Source organism: Alligator mississippiensis, chromosome 5 (genome assembly GCF_030867095.1).
Source record: "Alligator mississippiensis isolate rAllMis1 chromosome 5, rAllMis1, whole genome shotgun sequence".
NCBI classification, from domain to species: Eukaryota; Metazoa; Chordata; order Crocodylia; family Alligatoridae; genus Alligator; species Alligator mississippiensis.
Window position 1 is genome coordinate 17302368 of NC_081828.1, and position 26276 is coordinate 17328643.

General features: G+C 44.1%; 1 protein-coding gene across 2 annotated transcripts in view; it reads left to right on the forward strand.

Annotated features, from left to right (window-relative positions):
- Positions 1–26276, forward strand: part of PDE4B (phosphodiesterase 4B) — a 402270-nt gene that overhangs the window by 40689 nt on the left and 335305 nt on the right. For both annotated transcript variants that reach the window (XM_059727915.1, XM_059727917.1), the window contains exons 2-3: positions 16756–16870; positions 22390–22625. In XM_059727915.1, the coding sequence (XP_059583898.1) occupies positions 16829–16870; positions 22390–22625 (278 nt within the window). In that variant the 5' untranslated portion in view covers positions 16756–16828. The remainder of the gene's footprint in view (positions 1–16755; positions 16871–22389; positions 22626–26276) is intronic.

Here is a 26276-nt window from a genome sequence, read left to right on the forward strand (position 1 = left end):
GAATTTGGTAGCCTGGAATATCACTTGCCCTTAGAAGATGCTTTACCACAGGCAATCTGTAAGGTAACAAGTCAACAGAAGGATTTATTACATAGAAAAGAATTGTACTAGAAAAGTTGACCACATACTTGGAAGACAGAATAAAAAGACAATTTTCTTACCCTCTCATTTGGCGACAGCCTAGTCCTTCAGAGACCTGCCAGTATTTTCAGAGATCAGCCTTCCTGCTGATCCTGCTAGCCCTGACCGCTAGAGATTTGTAAATACCCCAAGGCCCGGTATAATCCACAGAGAGCCACTAGCTCACAGAAAACTCCTAAATACATTCAAAACAGTGCCCTCCCCAAACCAAACCAAGCCCAAGCATTGTTCTCTTTACTGAGAATTCTGCAGAAATGTCTTTCCTTCCTGGGGTTATATGGAATTCCTATAACTAATGGCTCATCTTCCTGAGATGCCCTTTTTTATTGTGGGCTTGATTTTTTTTTTTTTTCCCCCCCATTACATAGCCCAGCTGAAATCACCGGCCTGCTGGCTGCTGCCACAAGCCTGAGAAGGGAGGGTGGCACCCTGCGCTGCTCTGCTGTAGCTGGGGCTGGGCTGGGCCATGCAATGTGCAGACTTCTTTGCGTCCCCACGCTTATTCCCCTCCCACCTGGCTTCCTGCTGATTGCACAGTCCTGGCACCGCAGCCACTGGCAGCTGGGCCCGCATGGGACAGGGAGTGATGGAGCACATGGAGTAGCTGTTCTACCTGCCTGTCCACCTGCCGCAATGAGCCGCTGCAGCCATGGCACCCCTAGGAGGTGAGTTCATGCTGGCGGGGAGGAGGGGGGTGAGGGGTGCGAGGCAACCATCCTTGACTTTCCTGGTGCAGCATGGCTGCAGCAGCTCATTGCTGCATTTGGGTGGGATGGGTACTTGTTGTACTGCATCATGCCCATCCTGCATGGGCCCAGCTGCCAGTGGCCACGGTGCCAGGACTATGCTGTGCCAACAGGAAGCTGGGTGGGGGGAGTACATGGGGGGGGGGGCAGAGGAATCTGTGCATTGCCTGGCTTGGCCCCAGCTGTGGTGGAGTGGAGCAGTGAAGCATGCAGGTCGGATCAATTGGCATCTTCCATCCCCCATACCTCCCGGCCCTCAGCAGCTCACCAAAATTCATTACGTGGTCCTCCAGCCCAGATAATTTTCCACCCCTGCCTTTAGGTTTGCATCCTTCAGTTCCTTCAAAACACAAACAGCTCTTAACTACAGATCTGGCAATAACCTTTGACTAAGCTATGTCCCAAAATTGTAAAGATACACACAGGCACATGTATCTGTAGCGTAATCCATACAGTGTTAAAAAGAACATGAATGTCAGCACAATACTGACTTGTGAAGGAGACTCAAGAGAAGTTAGTCAAATGAGTCTTGGGACAGGTAAACCTTCATGACACATTCTGGACCCCCAGATCACTCCTGCTTTTGGGGTGGTTTTGAGACAGCTATGTTTGATCATTTCTCCCAGTTTTCTTTCTAAATAAGGTAATATTTTGCTCAAATGAAAAATTTCAGGCTTTAAAGCCTGCTGCTGGACAAACATTGGAAATACAGTACATTTCTGGGGTACTTTTTCCTTGAAAACGTAGGTCTGATTGTGCTGCACTTGTGTGCGGATTTAGTGTCTCACTTGACAAACAGCCAGGTTGTTTTCCATGAGAGTTTTTAAAGACCATTTAAAGACAATCGGGCTGTTTATCAAGTAAATTACTATTTAATCCTTCTAAACATGGTAGATTTAGGCCTGAAAAGGAAGCCTCTAGTTTCAGAGGAGGAAGGTATCTTTCATGGAGTTGGAGTACCCCTTTCTTGCCCTTGCTAAACTTGAAAAAAACCTGTAGGAAAAAAATCCAGTGTGTAAACAGAGCTCCTTTTTGAAGATGTTATAAGATCGCTTTCTTGCCTAAAAATGTTTGAGTTTGGCAAGTGAGTCATGAATGAGTAGCATCACTGGTTTGAGCAGGTGCTGGGTGAGCTGATGGTGGCAAAAAGTAAATTTTCCCATGCAGCTGACCCAAGGGTCTCTAATCCCATCCGACCCCTGGCACTTCTGTAACCTGCAGAGTAGTCATGCTTGCTGTATTTTGTGTTTATTTTTTTTTCTCCTTGATATATGTACAAGGGGAATATTGACACCTCTTAAATAGGATAAAAAGGCAGAATTTAATCTTATGCTGCTATGCTTCCCATCCTGCTGATTTTTAATATTCTTACATTGGAATAGGTTTTTTTCTTTTACCATAATTGATAACAATTCTCCATTCCCTGTATCTGTTTTAGTTCCACTTTGGGGAGTGGGAGGTGAAGCTAGTCATTTGCACATAAGAGAAAAAAAAAAAAGTATAAATATGCTTGTGTTAATAGCATGCTCCACTTTCATGAATAATTACCTTGGAAATCTCGCATGTATTAATATGGAACACAATTAAACAGCATGCATGTGTTTGTCAAAACTGACTTGTTTTTACATTACTTGCTTTTGTTCACAATAGTAGATAATTATTTTTACAAATATAAGATTTATAAATCATTAGTGGAAAAAAAATGAAAAGGTCTCCTTGCAATTGTTGTTTCTGCCCAGGCTATAAAGTCTCACAGATGGGGGAAAAAAAGCTTGTTTTCTTAATGGTAACACTGAAAAAAATTATGTATGTATTGTAACTTTGTAGAGGAGATTAGGCCTAATGAAAGAAAGCAATGTAATATTATGTTCAAATTAGTATTGATTTTCCCATCATAACTGAAGCAAATTAGGACCAATGACAGTATAATTGTACCTTCTGCTAGAGATCAAAGTTACTGGAATTTCTGGAATAGACCATCTTTGTTATTCTCAGCTTTAATGATTAGGTTGCCAGAGAGAAGATGAGTCTCCAAAATCCTCTTAACCTTTGTGAAATCACAGTAAGAAACCTTCTAATGGATGTTAAGCCTGTGTGTTAACAATAGAAAATGTAACTGGTGGTAAGGTAGGCTAAGAAGATTCTCTTGCAGATAAGCGTGCAATTTTATTCCTCAGCTCAAATGTCTGATAGTTCGAAACAAGGCTGTTTATACTTTTTGTTTGAAGACTTACAGGCTGTCAGTTGTAAACTTGTTTTTAAAGCAAGTTTGAGAGAGGATATATCAAACTGACAGCACGCTTATTGTGGGGCTGTTTGATAGTTTCAATATATTATTAACACCTCTTCAATTCCCAGAGTTTGTTACAGTAATACACAAGTGAAGGCAATTCCTTCCTTTGGCTCCCTCCCCCACTCTCATTTCCCACGTCTCTTTAGATGACGAGCTCTTTGGGAAAGCAAATGTTATTACTTCTATTCTGTGCAGTGTTAAGCACACTACTGGTAATGAATCCTTTACTGTACTGATTCTTTCAGCTTCAAAATTTTTAATGTTTTGTGACAGTCCTAATGTATTAACATGTGTGCTTGCTACCAAGTGAATTTTGTGGAGCCGTAACAAAATCTTCAGGCCAGTTTTGTGGTTTCTGTTAACCAGAACCGGAAAAAATGCATTGCAGATTGAATTTGGTTTTGCTGCTTTTCAAACAGATGCTGAAAGTAAGGATTTGTATTGTGGATTGGGAAAACCTTGTTCCTGTAGTTTCAAATGTAATGTTTTTAATACCTGTTATTTAAGATAAATACATGCTGGCTCTGGCCTCTGCCAAGCCCAGCAGCAGTGGTTGCTGCAGCAAGGGTGGCGAGCTGGCTTAAAGCTGGGGACTGGGTTGGAGCTGGCTGCTGCCACTGAGGGTATGTGGTAGCAGTGGGAGGGGAGGTGGCAGAGATGGGGCAGGGGGGAGGTTGGGGGCACAGGGAGGCAGCAGCATAAGAGGGGCAGAGATGGCAAGGAACAGGTGGCAGCTGCAGCTCTAGCCCCAAGCCTGGGTCAGGCTAGAGAAGGAGCCTCAGCAACTGCAAGCTCACTTATACTTGAATCCAAGCTGAGGGTTTTTTTCCCACATGTTGAAAGGGGGACAAGTGTCATCTTGAATATGAGTATATATGGCATTAATTATTTAAGGCATAAATGGCAGTTGAAACCTATGCAACTTGCCTTTGATCTGTTTAAAAATTGAATGGGGCTGCTTTTGTCCATGAATATTCTGTACATCTTCCATTTCTTTTAATAAAATTCACATGTCTACCTCTGAGGATGGGACCTGGCCTTTTTATTGCCCCTTTTTTATTGAAAATTGATCTATGCTAATATGTAGTCTAGTCTCTTAGGTCTGATGTTGGTTAACATGAGTGGATGGTTTGAATGTGATGCCAGTTGACAAGTGATAGGATTATATCTGTGTGATTGAATAATCTCCTTCATCCCAGTCCTTTCTTTGGTAAAGCTTCTCTAGTAATTTGGTGTTCAGGTTACTGCTTTTATCTCTGTTCAACTGCTTTTGGTTCTGCTGAAACAGTTAGTATGAGCACTGTGTTGCTAAACAGTATTGTTCCTAGTAGTGCATGATATGATTCTTCACCCTACTGCTAACGATTACGAGAAAACAAGGTAGGTTCTGATTAATGTTGCTCAGTGTCCTCCCTCCTCCAAACCTTTTGTTTCTTGCTTTCTCCAAAAGGTAAGTGGGGAGTGAATTTAAGGTGCAAGAGCAGCTAGACTAACAGTCCTTGTTGTGAAAACTAGTATCCACAGAACTAGTAAAGCAAATGCATCTAATATGTCATCTTCCTGATGCTGCCTTGGAAATTTGTTTCATACTTGAGCCAGGAGGGGAGGGTATTTTAAAGGGTGAAATAAGCACATTTACTGCATAGCTTTCAACTGTCAAACCTTCCAGGGTGTGATGTGAGCAATAAAAATGTGCGATTAAATGACTGATTGGGGAGCACCTTGTATTTTATTATAAATCACACTATAATTTACAGATTAAAATGGGCTTTAGAGCTCTGTGCAAGTTTTTAATGAATGAATGAACCAATTTGGGGAAAACAAAACAAAACAGGAGAACCAAATTGTACTTCATAAAGCTGTAAAGTATCTTCTTTCCCTGGATCACTAGCAGGGTTTGAACACTGCTCCATATCCCCAGCATGGACTGTTACCAGACAAGCTACAGGAGCAGTTGCTATTGTTTCCACTTCTGTGGGAATGCTAGGCTTGGTCTATAAAGTTTAGCTGACGTAGCTTTGCTGAGCAAGAACATGTGTAAAAGTTCTCAAGACGTGACTTATGGTCATGTGGCTTATATCAAGCCATTGTAGATGGTTGGGTTGTGCTGGGAGCCATGCCAGGAACATGATATAAGGAAGCTGGGGGGAGGGGGGGGGGATTGGTCAGTCCATGTGGGGGTTGGCAGATCCACAGGGGGAGTGGAGGGGAGGGGAGGGAGTTGTCCAGCTGGGGGGCTACAAATAGTCTGGTTAGGATTGGGGGGGTGGGATGGGAAGAGGGAGGAAAAGTACAATCCCGGGACTGGGACTGGGCCAGCCATCTGGCCTTTCCCAGCCCCTTGGGACTGTACTCTAGACATATACAGATGTTTGGCAGATTGGGTTAACCTATGCCTGATTTAAATTTAATGCATGTCCTCGGGTGAGGTTGGATATATTGGGCCAGCCATTATTTTGTTTTGTTTTGCCCAATCTAACTTCCCCAAGCATGTGTACGGTTAGGCACTTAGCTCGCCCTAACCCACCTTAGGTTGCTCTAAAGGTAATGCCTGCACGTAACCAAGGAGTGTGAAAAAGTCACTCGTCGCCAAAATAACTTATTCCAGCTAAATCTCTAGTATAGACGCAACTAACAACAGAAGAGTGCTTTTGTTGGCTTAGCTATTGTCATTTGGGAAGGTGGTATAGCTATTTTGGCAGAAAAACTTCTTTTGATGGCATACACTGCATGTCCTCTAGGGAGCTGTGCTAGCAAGGCTGTTGGCAGGCATAGTTGTCCTGGCAGAGGCTCTGTAGTGCAGCTCCTAGAGTAGTGGTTTTCAACCTTTTTTTGTACTAGGACCCCTTTGTAAATATCAATGGCCAGTGCCCCTCACTGCCAACCTGCTGCCCCCTGCCCCCAGGTCCCAGCCCCCCGGTGTGTGGGGCAAGGGGGGTGGTGTATGGGATGGGAGTGGAGGGTGGGGCATGGGGGGCCCCAAGCATTTTCATTTTTAGAGTTTTGTTGATCCATTTTTAAAGTTTGTTCGTGACCCTTTCATATATTCTTATAACCCACTTTTGGGTTACGACCCACAGGTTGAGAAACGCTGCCCTAGAGAGAGGCTTTATGTGCTTTGCCAGAGGTTGCAGTGCTGTTTGGTGGGCAATGTAGAATGCTTGCATTCTATATCTGTGTCTGGTGTCTTTGATTATAGATAGGATGCCAAAAGTACATGCGTGTGAAAAGCCATGCTCCTGAGTTGGTAAAAACTATCTACTAACATGTCTGGTCTGTAGTTCAGACTTTGATGGAAGTACCTTATGGAGCCTCTCTAATAATTGACTTCTCCGTGGGGTATTCCTTGTATTGCCTTTTCAGTCTGGGATATGGGTCAGTAATAGAGTCTCTAAAGTACCTGGTATTATGATAAGTTGTTAGAGGTGAGATTTGAACTAATGGGCTATGTCCAGACAGGCAGAGGTGTACGCTTGCAGCAGTACAAATTGCTGCAGTGCACTCTCCTACATGTGCGCTTTGTTGCGGCACAAATTATCTTGCAATGGGTAAATTGCCCTTGCCCACCTCCTCCTGGCTCTTCAGCCAGGGAGAGCTAGAAACTGGGGCCAGCACCAGTGTTGGCCCTAGCAGTCTTACCTGGTAGCCTGGAGCAGTAGGGGCAAGGGTTGGGCATCACAGAGGCCTGGCCTGGCCTGGCCTCCGTGTGTGCTGGTGCATGCTTGTTGTATGTGTGTTACACTGCTTTTTGTTACCTTTTTTTGCTACTGGGAAATCCTGGTAGCAAATTTTGGCCCCTTGCTGCAAATGTGCAGTGTGGGAAATGCTTCAGTATTTGCTGCATGTGGTTTGCGGTGCCACAAACTGCATGCCCCTGTATGTCTGGACATGGCCATGGTGTCCTCACTTCTGGCCTAGTCCTTTTTTCCTTTGCAAAATGTTAGCTGCTTTTAGGGTAGCATTATCAGCAGCCTCACTTAGTTTGCAGGGAGCACTCTTTTTTTGTACTCCTTCCCCATTTCCCAGGAGTATTTCATGACAATGCTGATTGTGACCCTATATATGCATGTAGCAACCAATTAAAAAAAATTCAATAAATAGTATTCATAAATTATTACAGGCAGCTCCAAATCTGTCACATGTACTTAGCTTTCCTGTTGAGCTAAACAAAAAAGAAACAAGGCATGGTGTGAGATATGGACGCCTCCCCTCTTGCAGTGGGATTGAAACCAAATGATTTCATGTAGGCCACTGAACAAGAAAATCAGCTCATAATGACTTTGATCACTACAAATTCACTTGTGCAGTTCTGAAAATATTAGTATGTCATTACCCAATAGTGACTAAATTACCTATAATACCACAGCCTTAAAATGTATTCTAAAATTGTATAATACGATTATTGCAATCATAATAGGTAGAACTGATGAGCTACAGAACACAACCGTTGGGTAAATTATGAGGTATGAATTTGGAGGAGTAATTTTTTTCTTTCTATGTTATCTAATTTGCATTTATGCATGCACACAGACTCACTCACTTTTTTGCTCAGGAGTTAGAGTAGCACAGGGATTCACCCACAGACCTTGCATTTCAGCCTAGTTTTTTTTGATGCTATTGAAACTTAGTGACCTTCAAAAACATAATTTCTATTATTTAGAGAGAATGTTAAAACATTGCTTTCTAACTCTCATTGGTACCAGTTGGCAGCATAGAGAACCTATTAGATAACTTGGTATTCTTTAGTTTAGACTGTCACATGGAAACCTGTTAAAGCCAGCAGCATTGCTTTTAGGTGTTCTCTATCACCCAGTATTAACTAGTCTATTGGGGTATATTATCTTTCCTTGGGAAATGTGGAGGGGAGAGAGAGGGTTTTCCAACATGAGCATTAATTAGGAAACTTGTATAGATGATATTTTTCTACTCAATTCATGTAATTTTTTAGAAGTGTAGATGAGGTGTATTTAACTATCTGTGTGCGTCCTTGCTGATATCCTTTTTGTTTCTGAGACTTTCATACAGCAACAACATGGCTTGGTACACTTATCTTCATAGGATCTTTGGGCTAGGGACAGAACTTGCACATAAACTGGTTCAAACCTAGGGACAGATATTCAAAAAGCCTGAGCCTGAATTGATTCAATCTTTGCAGGTTAGTATCACCTGGCTAGACTGAATCAGTTCGTAACCGCACAGACATCCCAGACATGCAGGCACATGCCTGCAGTAGTGACTCAAGCTGGAAGCTGGGAGGGGGCTAGAGCAGCCCTCCCTTCTATTCCACAGTGCTGAGCTGAGGGGGGGGGCAGGATGCTCTGATTAGGGAGGGGGTCCTCCCTCCACCCTCCTTCTGGCTAGCCCAGCCGGGAATTGATAACACAGTGTTTATCACCCCTAACGCAGTGTTTATCACCCCATTAAGAAAACAACAGAGGGACATTACCAGCTACCTGTTGATTTGCCTTTGTTCTGTCTCCCACAGCACTGCCCGTAGCCAGCATGTGGTCTGCTGGCTAATGCTGAGAGGTGTCTGTGTAAGACAGAGGGGATCCCTACTTAGTAGGGAGTGGGGAGGGGAGCAGGGGGAACCAGACAGACACCATCAGCGTCTGCTGAGCTCCAGCCGGGGAGCAGGGGGGAGGGGCCAGCTCTGCTGCGGAACAGAGAGCCCCTCCCAGCCCAGAGAGCATGCCAGGATGCTGGGGGAGTCTGATTTATCTTAAACCAGCAAGGGGTGTGGGACAGACATTGCATAAACCGGTTTGAGCCAAATCAGTTAAGTCTGATACTACATTTAACCAGGTTTATCTCAAACTGGTTTCAGCCATTTTCAAACTGGTTTATGTGCACTGAACATCTATTCTGTTATAGGTTTAAACCAGTTTCTGATCACTCTTCTTCAGGTGCCGATGTATCTCCACATCCTTTTTTTTTTTAATTCTAAAATTCCTTTGTAGTAATACAGCTCAGTCTCACCAAGGTTGTGGAATCGTACAAAATACTTACCAGCTTCACTCGCCATAATTTTGTTGTCTCACAAAGCAGACAGATGCCTACAACTGCTGCATAAGGCGTGAATAAGTTACTAGAAGTTCAGTTAGTCTTGTTTTCTTTATAAAAGGTACGAGGTCCAGGTGGTTGGCTTATTAGTATAAAAGCACTGGAAAATAATGACATGGATTATAACAATAATTTAAGACTTGCTTCTACAAAGAGGTTGCATTTTGTTAATGTACTCATTTAAAATAAAATCCACATCGAATGTACCATATAAGATTTTTTTGTGCCTTTACATTCTCAATGCAGTGTACTTAAGCTGAAAAACTGATTTGCAATTAGCAAGGAAAGCAGGGTGTGATTTACTAGGGCTCTTTAACAGTGGTGGACTAAAATTTATTGGGGTGCTGGGCAAACAGAAATTTGGAGGGCCCCCACACCCCATTATAAACATGAATGTATCAGAATGCATTAATAAATAGACCCAATATGTCCTTAAGGAGATCAAAATCAGTACCCTTCAGGGGGAAGTAAATTGCAAGCACTCAGTCTACCCCCCCTCCAAATGCAGCATCCTCTAAGTTAGACTCTGAGGAACCCTGCCAAACTCTGCCCCTTTGAGCCCTGGGCTGGTCCAGGCCCAGCCCGTGGCACTGCTCTGTCTTTGCCATTTGGGTTCCATAGAAATTCCATCTGGGTTGTCTTGGACGGAGGGGGTGGGGGGGGGAACTGCAGCCCTGCTGTGGTCCCCCTGCAGAGCCCTAGCACCTCCCAGGAAGTGTTTTTTTTTTTTTTCCTCCTCCCTTGAGGGGTGAGGGGCCAGCTGTGTACCTAGGAGCCACGGCTGCCCCGTGTGCCCTGGGTAGCCAGGAGCTGCAGATGCCCAAAGAGGCAGGAAGGCTTCCCAACTGCCTGCCACCCCCCTATCTACCCATCACCCTCTATGCCTAGTCTGGGGACCCACTTTGCCCCAGGGGTGGGTTGAGCAGGACATCCCCCCCTGCAGCAGTCCTGCCCCAGTGCCATCCCCACTGCTGCTGGTGCTGGTGCCGGCTGGGTGGAAGGATGCACCCCAGGCTGCTGCTGCTGCCGTGTGTCCTGCGGGGCAATGCCACTGCCACCTCCCTGGGCAGCTACCTGCACAGCGCTGTGCTGAACCATGCAGCACGTTAGAGATTTTTGCTGTATGTCAGAGCCCTCTGCTCTTAAATTACCAGAGAAGTGGCTTGATGGTAGACAGAGTAGGACTGTTTCCTGTAGTATGTTTTGTGCTCATCCAGTCTAGTTTTGGTAGAGGTGACAAAGATGTAGCCCTCGGTTTCCTGGAGGAGAATTTGGGGATGGGGCTTGCCCCTGAATTCCAGGGTACGGAGCTCCGTTGGGGTTGCTTGACAGCGGTAGAGGGATGAGTGATGGGCGCATTGATCTCCATCATTCAGGAACTTGTGGTTAACACCACTGCTGCTTGCTCCACTACTGGAGGTGGGTCCAGATCCAGGCCAGGGGACCAAGGGAGTGTGACACCTTGGTCTATGGGATTTGAGCAGGGTGGATTTGATTTAAATCACAATTTAAACCCACTGGTCAGGAAGCCTCGATTTTAAACATGGTTTCCTACAAAAAGCATTCTTGTTGTTTGATATCCTTTAGTCATTTAACTTTTTGAAACTTTGCACTTTTAGAGAAAGGTAAGGGCTTGACTGTGTGTACATAAACCTTGCAGAGACGCAATAGGGCTGATGGGTGGGTAATTAGGGCTGCTTTCTCTCATCTCTATATACCGCTGTTAACAAGGATGTTGTCTCTGGAGATGATAAACTGTCCCTATGCCTGAAGAAGGGTGTTTGTGCCTGAATGCTTGCAAAGAACAATATTTCCAACTACTTAGTTGGTCTAATAAAAGATATCACATCTACCTGAAGAACTTTGTCTGCCTATGATCTCTGGAGACACAAAGCCACAGTTTGAGAACGGAAATGAAACGCAGAGATGCTTAATGGGATCTTTAGACTGAGCACTGAGTCCCATTGGGTAGAGTGGTTTTCTTTAATCTTTACTAATCTGTAGAGGAGCCTCGGGGGACCCGATAAGATTGGGCCTCTGATATAGTCCATGGCCTGTTGTGACCTATTTATAAAACTTCTAAAAAGGTTATATTAATATATTGTCTCAAATAGTATATAATTATAAGTTATAATCCTGATTTCTTGATGATATTTTTGAGCTTTAATATATCTTAAATTAAAACTATCTTTATGTACATTTTTTTAAATCTTAAGAAAAAATCTGATTATGTAAAAAAAAAAAAAAAATAGATTTAAATTAAAAAAAAATGTTGATTTTTATCCACCCTGGATTTGAGCTTCTTGTAGGAGACACTTTTTGTCCTTTATTTTTGACAGTTGAAAGATTTTCCTAATTTGACCCAATTGTCTTTTAGTTATATCACATTTACCAGATTAAATAAACTTTTCTTTCCCTTGATGGTTTACCAATATACTTCACTTCAGTCACCTTTTAGCAAAATAACAGGTATATTCATTCATTTATTTTAAAGTTTTTTAAATATATTGGTTCATAAAATCTTTAATCAGTTCTTTTTTCTTCCCTGCACTCTTACCATTTTGTCTGTACATTGTGGTAATGATCTCAGAACTGAGAGGACTAGTCTAGGTACAGTCATGCTAGTGTTTGATTGAGTTGTTATCTCTGTGGCCTGTGGCTTTGTGCCTCTGTGCCCACAACCCCAAACAGGTTTGCAATCTTTGTTTGCATGCAATGCAGCAGAATCTTGCTCACTTGACCACAAGTTATTAGTTTTATGCATCTTTCAGAATGATTGCTTTTCAAGTTTCTCCTAGTTGTTGAATATCAGTTTTTGATTGGCACTTTTTAGTTTTAGTAAAAGGCTTTTTTAAAAATAGTTAAACCCCGCTTAGAACCTCCCTTTAAACTCCCATTGTAGTACTGCTATATCTTTACTGATGTTTCACTCCTTTTGCTCTTTATTTTTAAAAGTATTTTGTATGTAGGAATCAATTTTTTCAAATAAATACAAATGCTACGTTAGGGCCAGTCCCAACTTGGATTTGGTAGAGAAAAGAACTACAAAAAACCAAAAAACTTCCAGTTCATGGTCACTTTAATTAATCCCCTCAAAATGAAATGGATAGAACTCTACCAGAGGTGGCAACCACAAAATTAAAAAGTAAAAAAAAATAAAAAAGGGAAATCTTAAGGTTGAACATTTACAACAGCAGAGAGAGCAGAGCTGCTAACATTTATACTCCTGCCGTGCCTGACTAGCTCTCAGCTTATATAAGAGGTTCTCAATTATATATGAGGAATTATTAGCATTTTTGTGGCAGAGAATTTTTCTTTATATGATTAGTTGTTCCTTTTTTGTGGGGTGGGAGGAGGTGTGTGAAAATACTAACCATCATTTTGCTTTAAAAAGAATTTTAAATATAAATTTTCTGTATTCTGTCTTTCACTAAGAAGGATTCCTTTAACTACCATCCTTTCCTTTCCTTTCCTTTTCACTTAGTCTATTAGCATCTGTATTGTGACACTAGTTCTGCAAATGAGAGAGTATAGAGGTCAGTCATCTTCAAGGCTATAATGCTGATCTCTAGTTGGAGATGAATATGTGAAGGCAAATAGTCTTTATCATCCTCAGGAATAGGACATTGGCAATGTTTCATTGCTCCTCCTGAATGTGTCCACCCTCCCCGGGGATCTTGTAATCTAAAATGGGACCTGGATCAGTTGTTTCTTGTTTCAGATTACTTGTAGTGATCTGATGGTCTGTCAGCTGTCCTCCCTACTGATAATTTCCATGGCAAAAACAGACACATTGGGAACAGACAGTTTAACTATAATTTTATTTCTTTCAGTAGTGTACAGAAAGTTTAGTTGCAGGTGCAGCTGTGTTTTTTTAAGGAAGAAAAATTGGTAATATAAAGTTTATTACAATGTAACCCTGTTATTTTAGTACAATTCATGGATCTCTATATCACAAAATCAGTTTAGTCATTTTCAATCCAAGCATCTTGAAAATAAAATAAATTTGCACAGAGGCCTTCTGGTGTTTCTGCAGAATAAATATTTTTATTGTTCTAGTTATTAAATTGGGGGGGGGGGGGAGTGCAAAATAAATAAATAGAGAGAAGAACTTAAATAAGGTTGCTCCTGAGCTAGACACTGTTATTCAAGCTGCAGGCTGGAACAACCTGGTCTGGCACAGGCTGGGTGGCTTCAGCAGCATGTTAGCAGTGGGGGATTTTCCTCTGCTCCTGCCAGAGCCATGTAGCTGGGAGCTGTACCTGTGCTGCCACTATCCCAGGCACAGCTAAGCTATGGTTGGAAGTAGCGCAGGGTAGAGAGGGGGTGGGGGGCTGTGGGTGAGGAGTGAGGGATAGTGGCGGGGTTAGGGACCGCAGGTGGGGAGTGAGGGGCAATGGCATGGGCAGGGCACTGGCATATCAGGGCTTACTCAGTGCTACAAAACAGTGGGGGCGGCAGCTGCAGCTGGACCTGTGTCCTGGTGACTAAAAAGGGCAGGGGGAGCTCTGATTTTTCCATGATAAAAAAAAAAAAAAACCCAGTCAAACACCAAAATTTATAGGTATTTAGAATTTGTTTTTATTATCGTGATTGTGGCTCTGGTAGGCTTCCAAATTGCTTTAAAATTGTAAATATATCAATAAAACATTGTGTTCAACTGATGCATACATACACACATACTGATGCGTGTGTATATGTATATATATGTATCAATGTTGAATACAATGTGTGTGTGTGTAATATATATGAGTGGCTTTTCATTTTAATTGTGGAAAAATGTGGATTTGGGACTTTTTAATTAGGGAATTTAAGGTTGTTTTTTTTTATCAGAGAATTTTGAGTTTTTCAGCAGAGAAAACCAGGTTCTCTGCTGATCAGGGTAGCTGTCCAGCTGATTAACAGGTATGCAGAGACTCGTTTGCTGGAGTACCTCAGAGAAACTTGGAAATGTAGGATTTCCAGGAGAAAGGAGACAGGATGCAGACAGCTCAGTCTGGCACAGCAAGATATAAGTTATAGCTCTGTGCCAGCCTTCCTGAATTTGTTCCTCTATCTAATTTTGTCACCATAAGATCATTTTATATTGCTAGTAGATTGTAGACTTTTTTTCCCTGTAGACAGCCTGGGTTAGCCGTAGTAATGCCTCCACGTGGAGCTTCCAGCCCTCTAGCAGGGAGCCACATGTGGAAGCAAGCAGGAGCCCACCCGGCCTGATGGCGTGCTAGTCTGTGCCTCCATGTGCAGCTTCCCAGCTGGCCTGATGGCATGCTGCTCTCGGTCCACGTGCCATTGGGCCAGGCCGGCCCGCCGCATGGGGCTTCCGGCACTCTAGTGGGAAGCTGCACATGGAGACGTGGAGTCGTGCGCCATTGGGCAGGGCAGGCTCCTACTTGCCTCCACATGCAGCTTCCTGCTGGAGTGCTGGAAGCCCAGAGCTGGCCAGCCCAGCCTGATGGTGCGTGGATGGTAGCAGCAGCTTGGCACCCGCCCCGGCCTCCAGCATGCCACATTGTTCCTTGAGTTGCAGCTCTGTGCCACGGGCACTGCCACCTCCTTGTGGGAGTGGGTGGCAGGGCAAGTGCCCCAAATGCTCGACACTGCTAGGCACCTGCCTGCCTGTTCCTATCCCCCGTAGGGCTCAGGGATGCTGCCTGGGTTCTCCAGGTGCTGGCCTGAAAATGCCCACAGACACCTCCCAACTCCCTCAGCCCTCACCCACGCACCCCTGCCCTGCCCTGCCACCAGCCCTGCTTGCTCTTCCCACAGGGTCTGCCCCCCTCAGCCCTGGTGGTGCCCCTCATCCTTGACCCACAGCCCTCTCCCCTCCCTCCCCTCAGCCCTGCCAGAGGTCAGTCATTTTGAGCTGGTCCCCAGCCCCATGCAAACTTTACTTACTTCAAAGGCTCCAGGAGGGAAGTGAGCTTGAGTCAAGCCCTGATTGACTTTCAGGCCCCACTCCTTCCCCCCTCCTCCCCCTCAGGACATGGCTGAGGGTTTCCCACGGGAACTCTGCCAGCCTGCAGAGAGCTATTTGCAAAAGTGAAAAAACTCTGCATGTTTCCCCCTTAAAATGAAAAATCTGCTTTTTTGTCTTGATTTTTTTTTTTTTTTTTTAAGGGAAAATCCATGTGGGGTTTTTTTTCTTCCATTTTTCAGTGGGAAACTGAAAACCCGGATCCCTGCTTATGACAAAGGGCTGTTTCTATTAGGTGTATGAACTCCCTGTGAGAATTAAAGCAGCTGGAAGCATAAAGTGCTTGTCGTGCAGCTAGGATTGGTATCGGACCCAAATATATTGCTGGCACCATGTGTTAAGGTTCTCTGCAGGTTGATCTTGTCTAGAGGGAAAAGAGTATGCAGCAAAGATTCTCAGATATGCTGAGCAGCAGCTGAGCAACCACCCCTTGTAGCATGGGAGCATAGCCTTCTAGTTAGTTCTCTTTGATTAAGACACCTTTCTCTTTAATCCAAAGCTTTTGCCTTGGTATTAGAGTAATTTTGTTACTGTTACTGTGTGTGTGTGTGTGTGTGTGTGTGTGTGTGTGTGTGTGTGTGTGTGTGTGTGTGTGTGTGTGTGTGTATGTATGTATGTGTATATGTAGCAGTATAATTTCATGTGAACAGTTACAATACAACACTTGCAACCTTGACTTGTAAGATGTTGGCATGCCAGGAGTGCACGGTGGGGTAGCTGTGAGGGGCCTGACCCTTGTTGCAGCAGTGCAGTGCAGCCCTGGCCCCTTCCCCGCTGTCTCCCCTGAGGCTTGCATGTACCTGCTGCCAGCAACGAGTTGGGCCAGGGCTCTGTGGATCACAGTGTAGCTGCTTGCAGCCTCCCGGCTGCCTGCCACAGCTGGCCTGTGCTCTGGGCAGGTCCTTGCCACCTGCTATGGAGCCTGAGCTGCTTGCCCTGGCCTGGCTCGTTGCAAGCCTCAAGGCAGGCAGCAGGGAAGGGGCTGGGGCTGCACTGATGCAACAAAGATCGAGCTCCCCCACCATCCACTCCCAGGCATGCGTGTGTGCCAAGCAAAATGCCTTTGTGTGCCACACGCTTGCACCCATGCCAGGAGCTGCCTACCCCTATGTAGAGGATCATTATAAATACCTAATTAAGAGTTTAATCTTAAATTATATGTATGTGATTCACACATTTTAGAGCCTGTTTTAGAGCTTGGTGGTTCCTGGTGGATACTGACTACTTATTTCTACATTTCTTGCATTTCTAAACACCTCTTGCTGCCTTCAGTGGGGGATTGGAGTCCTTAAGTCAAAAGACATGAGTTAGTGGCAGAGTGAATACTAGGGATGATTGGTTTTGGTTCAGTTCCTAGTGAATAGATGGTCTACTAACAACCACCCTTATCACCATGCTAAGCACTATTTGACCCCCTTGTTGGCTGCCCACATGAATATTTGTGTTTGAAAACATGCTGCAAAGCATTATATAAAAATGCACTGATAACATAGTTTATTGCTCAAAAATATAGATGCCTTCTTTTTTTCTTATAGTTTGACTGTCTTCGGAAGAAACTGGATTAAACAAGAGCAGTTGGTACAAACAGGAACACTTTTTATCTCTATAATGAAGAAAAGCAGAAGTGTCATGGTTGTAACCGCAGATGATGTAAGTTTTTACAAATTCAAGATCCATTTACTCTTTTGCTCTAAAACAAACCAAATGATCTGATCCTTTTTTCAAAAGATCTGGTTGTATATCAGGATTAACTTTTGTGACTTCATTGGAATTACACTTGTCTTGTAATGTACACCTATACAACTACACGAGCAATTAAGGCAACATGATGCACTCTGGAGCAGTTCAAGCCAGTCAGCTTCTCCTGGGCACAGCATCTACATGTGTGTCCAGGACCACAGCAATTTGAGCCAGGGTGGATTAGCCTTGGGCTGGCAGGGGCCACAAGGGGTCAGTCCCAGGCTCTGGATGGCAGCATTGGGCAGCGGAGGGGCTGGAAGGAGCAAGGGCTATGGCTTCCAGCTGACTGGGCTGACCAGGCACAATTTGCACCTGGTCATGACCGTCTACGTGTGCGTTTGATCACACCTAATGACTGCTGTAAGATGGTACTGTTCCTGACAGTACTATTTTACGGTGGAGTTAATTAGTTTAATGTGCCCTAATACCAACACACATTACTGCTGAGTGAATTAGTCTACTCTGCAGAAAAGTGCATGTGTAGATGCACCCAGTAAGATTGATAAGATACAAATCAGAATCTTTCAAACTTTGTGTCTGTGTGCGCACTTGACTCTTCTTCATTAACTTTGTTAAAGTGCAAGAGAGAGACCTGAAACCAAATACTGAAATACTTTGTGGAAATTCTGATTTGGATCAAACTTGGTGAATCTTTTATATTTATATTTTACAAGCATTTCTACAGTGTTCATTATTATTGTTTCTGAGCTCCTAATGTGCTGATGTGTTAATCCACCATCCCCACTGCTAATCACTACAATAATCTCTTATTAATTAAACTCCAGTTGCCATTCTCGGGAGAGATTCATCAATTTGTAATGATGGCAATGATAATTGCAGCATTGTGTTGTTTGTCACAGCTTGGTCTTTCTAAAAATGGAAAACCACCTGGAATGCGTAGAGAAGTACAATGGAGCAGTGAAATGTAGCATTTTGTGTATCCTGCAGCAGCCCTCAAACAGAAGAATGATTTGATTGCTTTCTTGGACCGTATGTTCCATTTTCAGCATCAGGCCTCCTGCACTTGATATTAGCAGCTGTTGCCACTCTTCCAAAGTTTGGAGATTCATTTTGGGTTAGAATAAGTGTAAATGTTTTAAATCTTAATGGGAGCCATCACCGTGTTTTTATCATACAGTTGCTTAAAAGTTGTTATTTTAAATTTGCTTTTCTAACATTAAATAATGTAAAGTTGAGTCAGAATCCTGCCTAGAGGAGGGTCTTCCCTGAGTTTTCAGTAAATATTTCTGAACTTGGAATAAGGAAGGGGAAGTATTTTTGTGGAGGATTTGGCTATCTGGGGAGGCACTTCAGGGCAGATTTTGAAAAGAACTCTGGCACCATGCTCCCACTGGTTCCAGTGGAGGTTGGTTGGTACCAAAGTAAATCTTAAGTATCTGGGCCCATGTTCCTTACAGCTGCCTCTTAGCTATGGTTAGAGATGTGGTTGTAGAGCATAGAGGGATTCCAGTTGAAAAACAAAGCTACCTTACTATCCTGCCTCTGTGGAGTATCCATAAGGAGGCTGGAGAGTAGGGCTGTGTGAAGCTTTGGTGGCCGAATCTCCGAATCCGAATTGAATGGGGGGACCAATTTAAAGGTCCAAATCAATTCAAAGCTCTTTGAATCTTCGGTAAAGATTCAGAGAGCTTTGATTCGGGCAGTTCCTGGTGGCTGCAGCAGCGAGCTGCAGCCAGTCCAAGCTGGTACGTACTAGGGGTAGGGGAGATGGGGCTGGGGGAGGAGGGAAGGGACCATATGGGGACCCCTGCCAGCCCCCCCAACCCACCTGCTCCCCCAGCTCCCGGTGCTTTAAAAAAAAGCCCCGGTGCTCACTGGGTGTTGCCAGGTGGGGGGCGATCCCCCCTGCCCCGTGCTACATGAGGGGCTCTGCATGAGCCCCTTGACCTCCCACCCCCCCCACCTTTGCTCCCCCAGCCTCCCCACAGCTACCCTGTCTGCCAGGACTCTGGCCCTTTAAGAAAAAGAAAAGCAGAGAAAGTCCTGGGACTCACGGCTCCTAGTGCAGCCTCGGGGCTTTGGGAGTTCCTGCAGAGCTGGAGCTGGCCCATGTGGGGCACCTGTGTGGGGGCTGGTGGAACGGGGGTGGGGCTTGGGGGCTCATGCAGAGCAGCGGGGATTGCCCCCCACCCAGCAGCACCTGCTGAGCCAGGGCTTTTTTTTCCCCTAAGTGCTGGGAGCTGGGGCAGGCTATTGCTCGGCTGGGAGAGGGGCGAGGGATGGGCCTGGCCTGGCTGATTCAGAGATTTGGCTCCTGCCGAATCTCTGAATCCAATTCGGCTGAATTAAATCAGGACAGTGATTCGAATCACTGAATTGAATCGCTGTCCCCCGAATCAGCCATATCTGAAGCAAACACTAGCCACTTTGCACAGGCCTAGTGGAGAGCAGATGTGGACTGTCACTTCAAACCTTCCCCATGCTGTCCCACATTGCTCTTATGGCTTTTGATGGCAGTAGGAAGCAATCTATTGGAACGGGGAGAGGACAAGACTACAGAATGGACTATTCTTCCTCTTAATCCTTGCTTTTCCAAAAATAGCCACTGGGCAAAGACCTTCCTTTATGTTGCCACTGATTTAAGTGAGGAGATACTGGGGACTTATCATCACTCCAGAAAATTAGGCTACTCCTTTGGCAGGCTTTTATTTTAGGAAGCTAAGTGCAGTGTGTCTGGAGATTTAGGGGTTGAGCTTTAACCACCTGTTTTGGGAGAAAAAAGTCTATCCCCCCCCCCCCCCCCCCCAATTTCATGCATTTTTATAAAATGGGTTAGCATAAATACTTCACTCAAGCTGTGAACCTTTATGCTTTCTAGAAGGAAAAATCTGTTGCAGTCATTGAGGCAGGATAAATTACCTGAGTTTTGATGTAATGTTGGGCTGTGTTCAGCTTTTTTGGGGCAGAAAGGACAGCCCCACACAGCAGCTACTATGTACTGGTTCTAAAGCATCTGCGTGCACAGATGGATTGTGTGGAAGTTGTTGCACTTTGCATGTTTGCATGATCTGCCTTTAATCCCTGTCCTTGACGTTGGGCAGCTGGTTCCAGGTTGCAGAAAGGCCTGATACACAGCTGACACATAAGTGTTGATAGTGTAGGGGGCACAACTCCACTCCACTGCCACTGCCGCTGCCTCTGCTTCTACTGGGTGCTGGCTCTGGCCAGGCTGCAGCCCTGTGCCCCACCATCAGCGCAGAAATCATGCCACTGCTACCCCCACTGCTAGGCTGTGGCTCAAGCAGGGCTGCAGCCCCACACCCCACAGTTACCACAGAAATCTGGGGGGGAGCATGCCCCCCATGCCTCCCCCATGCATCACCTATGTCCCTAAAGCCCATCTGTCGCCCCACAGCATAAACATTTGGTTTGCAGACAGAAGCAGTTCATGTAATGTATTAAGTTCTAGTGAACTGGTAGGATTGCACGGCAGTGATGAGCTTGCTTGCAGAGGAGCTTCAGTTATATGATGGTGGCTAAAATCACTACTGCCATTAAGGCTGTGAAGCAAAGACACGGAGTCCAGCAATACACATCACAAGCGAATCCTTACAAAGGTTCTGCGGTGCCAGGTAAACTGGGTTGCACCCTGTGCCAGGGCTGACCCCAAGAAACAATAACGTGCACGCAGATATGCAGGTGTAGTGTGGGCATGATAATTCAGTGAAGTTTATTGGAGGCAGGATTTGTGTAGACGTCTTAAAAATTCTTCTTTATAACTTTCCTTCACTTTACCTATGCTTGGCTTTATCATTACAAATAGTAAAATTATTTTAACCGTATCCTCTAAATCGGGGCTGTCCAATTTTCTGGAGACTGCCTACCACCTTGGCTTCTCCTCTGCTCCCCTCCACCACTCCCTGACAGACTAACTTGAATTTAAGCTTCCAGTGAAGGAGATTTCACAAATTCTTTAGGTAATCTTCCAGTTGTTAAAAACCCTTGTAGTTAAAAAGTTTTCCCAGATATCTAACCCAAATTTCTCTTGTTGTATTGTATGTAAATGATGACTTGTCCCTTGTGGCTAAGTACAGACACTCAAAAAGCCTGAGGCTGAATGGATTCAATCTTCACAGATTAGACTAAACTGCATAGATTTAATGGATAAGCAAGTGAACAGACCTTCACTTTTGATTCCAGAAATGCCACCACATGCCTGCAGTGACCCAGGCCAGAAGCTGGGGGGAGGTAGGAAAATGTGAGAGCATGCCTCCCTGCTTGCCTGAAGCAGACAGTTTGGGCCAACGCTAACCTAATCACCCTGCAAGGGATGGGGTCTGCAGGGGAGGTGCAAAGCATCCTGGGATGCTGGGGGGACCTGTGAGTTAACTTGAATCTGGAGGGGGTCTGGGACAGAAGTTCCATAAACTGAGTTAACCTAAATCAGTTAAATCTGATACGATATCCATCCAGGTTCATCTTAAATTGGTTTCGGCCATTTTGAAAGCAGTTTATGTGCACTGATCTGTTGTGTAACAGATTTGAATCGATTTCCAATCACTTATACCGGTTTATGTGTAATTTCTGCCCCTAGCCTGTGACAGAGAACAGTTGATTAATGTCCTTGGTGTAACAACCCTTTTTGTATTTGAAGTCTGTTATTAAATCCCCTCTCAATCCTCTCTTCTCCAAACTAAGTTATCCCAATCCTTCCAACCTTTCCTCATCTGTCATATTTTCTAGACCTCTGATGATTTTTGTTGCTTTCTTTTGGACTCTCTTCCAGTTTTCTATATCTTTTTTTAATGGGCTCAGTACTCAAGATGAGATTTTACTAATTCTGAACAGAATGGAGACTTCATTTTGCATGATTTGGGATGACACTTGTTAATAATCCCACTTTGCTATTATCATTTTTTGTACAACTATTATATTTTTGAAAGCAAAATTATTTAAACTTTTCCTCTTTGAGGTTCTTCTCATCAGGAATGTTTCACTTTGTGAAGTAACTTAGTGAGAATTCTTCACAGCTAGTCATTCTTGGATGATTCAGAATATGTCATAATGCAAATTTCAGAGTTTTCTGTCTCCGCTTGATGATTCATTTAAAAGGAACAGGCAATTAAAATGTATTTGTGGGCTATGAGAAATGAGTGATTTATTGGACTAACGTTGAATAGAATATTCATAGGAAAAGTTCAGATTTTGAAAGTTTCACATTTAAGTGACATAGCTATTCTATTGGGGCTCATATTTGCAGAACTGTAGGACTGATTACAGTTTGCATATGATAAGAAAACTAAAATGATAGTGCAGTGTAATATTGAATTGTATAAATGCAATTTTGTGAGTAGCCAAATGTCCAAACATACTCAAGTTCTAGATCATATGAAAATAATTTTGCTGTTTTGTGAAAAGACAGATTTACATAATTGTCTGCATAATCACCGACTTTTCTTTCTTTTCAGAATACTAAAGATTACATAGAAAGTGGCTTGAGCAAGTCTTATAGTACTTCTAGTCATTCTCTTGGCATAGACCTCTGGAGAGGAAGAAGATGTTGCTCAGGAAATTTGCAGTTACCACCATTGTCTCAAAGACAAAGTGAAAAAGCAAAGACACCTGACAAAGACATCATTTCTAGACCAACAACTTTGCCTTTGCTGACACCGCCAAGTATTGCCATCACAAGTTACCATGACTGGTAGGTTGCTTAACCTTATTAAAAAAAACAAAACAGTTGTATGTATTGTGTGTGGGTTTTGTTTTTTGCAAGTTGCCTATATTTATCTGTGGTTATCTGTATGGTTAAGATGCTTATAAATTATTATATAGTATTATCTCTGTCTTTAGAAAGGACTACTGAAACTTATAGGTGGAAGAAATGGGATCTGTCTTTTTCTGAACCAGCTTAAGTATCTTTGTAACTGAACTTCAAAGAGAGGTCTTGTCTAAGGAAATTTAATTTTGTGTTTATATCTACCTGCATTTTTCTATCTATGGTAGCTTATAATTCATGTTTCCTCTTGATCTCATTTCATATTCCTCACTATGGCGTGGTGTAGAATCTAGTCACATAACAGGAAACTGAGAGGTATTCATTCAGAAACAGGGAATGCCAATTACTAATGAATTCTTTTTAACTTTTATGACTGACAAAAACTCATTTGGGATGAGAGAGAGTTTTTTCTTACTGTGATTCCCTGGTAAGGTTGATGTAACAGGGTGGCCTCCTCGTTGGGTCTCTGCAAGCTGCCCGGCTCCTAGGGTAACTGCCTGTTTTGCTCTCCTGCCACATCTTGTTGGAAAAGTATGAGAGTTGTTACTAAGGTGGAAGGCTACCCATTACTCGCCCTGCTGACTAGGGCCTTAATACCTGCTCCGACCTCCCCTCCACAGGACCCATGCCTTGCAGATGTTACTCTGTGTGCATTACTTCTCCAGCCTGTGGCCAGAGCAAACTGGGCACATGGTTGTAGCTGTACCCTACAGCCCCAGAGGGCCACTCACATGCTACCCCTCTCTCATCAGGGTCCCATTCACTCCACTGGCTCTTACCTAGCCTCTCTCATACTGTCCTCTATCTCAGGGCCACACTCATGCCACCTGACCTCACCCGGCTTTGAGCTTAGCTCTCCACGCCTTGGTCAGCCCCAGCACAGTCTTTTGGGTATCTCCTGCTACCCTCACCTGAGTGTTGCCTGAGCGATTCTACAACTGCTACTTCACTCCTGATCCCTTGCTGGGCCACTGTGTCCTGAGTGGGCCTCCTCACTTGCCCTCTCTAGTCATCACCTCTCTCTCTCCCTCAGGGTCTCTCTAGTCATTGCCTCTCTGTGTCTCAGGGTCTCCCTGCCACTTGGGCACAGCCCCAGGTCCCTCTTCTAGCCTGAGCTCTGCCTCAGGGCTTCTTAACGAGCCTGGGCTTCCCTTGCTTGTTAGAACACTACCAGGGATGTTGGGCTGGGGTTATAAGGTGCCCCAACCTACCTTTCACCAGCAAGGTAACTGGTCTGGCATTTCCTGGGGGCTCCCATGCCACTAGGAGCCCCACCAGACCACCCTTCCCTGGCAGGGTAGTTTTATGTCTTACCCAGAACAAGGGGTCACTTCCACCCCATCGTCCCTTCCCTTACCACCAGATATTCCTGGAGCAGCCTTTTGGCCTGATGTTACCACATTCCTCCTGCAGCAAACTGCAGCCCAGCTTTATATCCCTGGGTCCAAAATGGCTGCCCTCATCAGGCACTTGATAACTGCCTGTCTTCTGTCATTAAATTGGGAAGCACCAAAGGTGCCCTACCACAGTTGGGAATAAAGTGTAAGGATAACCTTGGACATCTATGAAAAGTCAAGATTGTGGCCTCAAGTCCCAACTTCTATCTTACACTGTTTGGTAAAGGAGGGATGACCTTTGTGAGTATGCACAATAATCTCTAAAGACTTACTTGCGTGAGCCAAGTGACATAAGTTCAGATTTAGGTTTTTTATTTTATTTTTGTTTTTGTGTGTGTCCATTGAGGTTCAGTACTGTGGAATACCCTTTGATTTTCAGTATTGCTGATTTTTAAAAATCAGTGTAAAACAGCAAATTTTAGTGTTCGGTGAAAACTCTTACCACTTCTTAGAGGGTGTAGTATTATAGCTGTCAGGAATAACAAAACTTGAGTCAAACAGGGTTTATAGCATATAAATCTTCATTTAAACCTCTAGGGGATTTTTCATGCAGATTAAATTCTTGTTTATTTATTTACTGAGTTTTAAATGAAACACAAAAATCATTAAACATACATATTGACTACACACATTTACCTGAACTTTGGATATGTTTGTCACAATCAATAAAGCTCTCCTGGCTAAACAGGGAAATCAGAGTCCTCCTTAGAATGAAGAAAGAAGCATACAAACAATGAAAGCTGGGGACAGGCCCCAAGGAGAACTATACGACAATAGCCCGTGCTTGTAGGGAACAAACTAGAAACGCTAAGGTGGTGACTGAATTTAGATTAGCAATGGGAATCAAGGACAACAAAAAGTCCTTCATTAGGGACATAGGGAGCAAGAGGAAAGCAAATGGAAGTGTGAGACCACTGCTCAACAGCTCAGGACAGCTGGTTACCGACACTCAGGAGAAAACTGAACTCCTGAATGACTACTTTGCCTTGGTGTTTCACTGGGTCACGAGGAAAATCGTGCCAGATAGGGTTCAGAATAAGCAGGGCAGAAATGACTGCCTCCCTACTGTTGATGTAGAACTGGTGTATGTTCAATTAAAAAAACTTAGACATATATAAGTCAGCAGGATCAGATGAACTCCATCTGATGGTGCTGAAGGATCTGGCCAGCATCATCACAGAGCCCCTAGCAAAACTGTTCCAAAACTTGTGGCACTCTGGAGAGGTCCCTGAGGACTGGAAGAGGGTCAGTGTTGTGCCCATCTTAAGGAAGGGGAGGAGGGAGGACCCAGGTAACTATAAGCCAATTAGCTTAACTTCTATCCTAGGAAAAATCCTGGAAAAATTCATTAAAGAGTCTATGTGTGATAGGCTTTCAGAAGGTAGGATTCTGAATGAAAGCCAGTATGGCTTTGTCTTGGGCAGGTCTTATCTAATCAACCTCATCTCCTTTTACTATCAGGTGACTCACCACCTGGATAAAGGAGAAGTGGTGGATATCCTATACTTTGACTTCCAAAAAGCCTTTGACCTGGTATTCCATGATGCTCTCATGAGAAAATTGCAAGATAGTGGGCTTAACTGCAAGACGGTTAGGTGGGTATGAAGCTGGATGTGGGGTAGGAGGAAAGGCTGAGGGACCTGGGTCTCTTCAGCCTGAAAAAGAGAAGGCTGAGGGGGGACTTGGTAGCAGTTTACCACTACATTGGGGGAGTACATCAGGGGCTCAGTGAACAATTGTTCACCAGGGCACCCTGGGGGAGAACCAGGAGTAATGGCCACAAATTCCTGGAAAACCGTTTCAGGCTCAACATTAGGAAAAACATCTTCGTAGTTAGGGTGTCCAGACTGTGGAATTAGCTCCTTCCAGAAGTGGTGCAGTTGCCTACCCTGGAAATCTTCAAGAGGAGACTGGATAGTCATTTTTCTGAGGTCACCTGACCGCACCTGTCTTTCCTTCCTAGTGCAGGGGCTGGACTCTATGATCTTCTGGTGTCCCTTCCAGCCTTACAATCTATGAATAAACAATAAAGGGAAGGAAAGGGGGGAAAAAAAGGGAAGGAAAGGGGAAAAAGAGAGGGAAAGAGGGATAGAAGAGGAAAAGAAAGGTGTGCAAGGAATAATAATGTAGTCACCAGAGTATTCTAAGAAATCTCTTCAAATTGTATGAAACTTGTCAA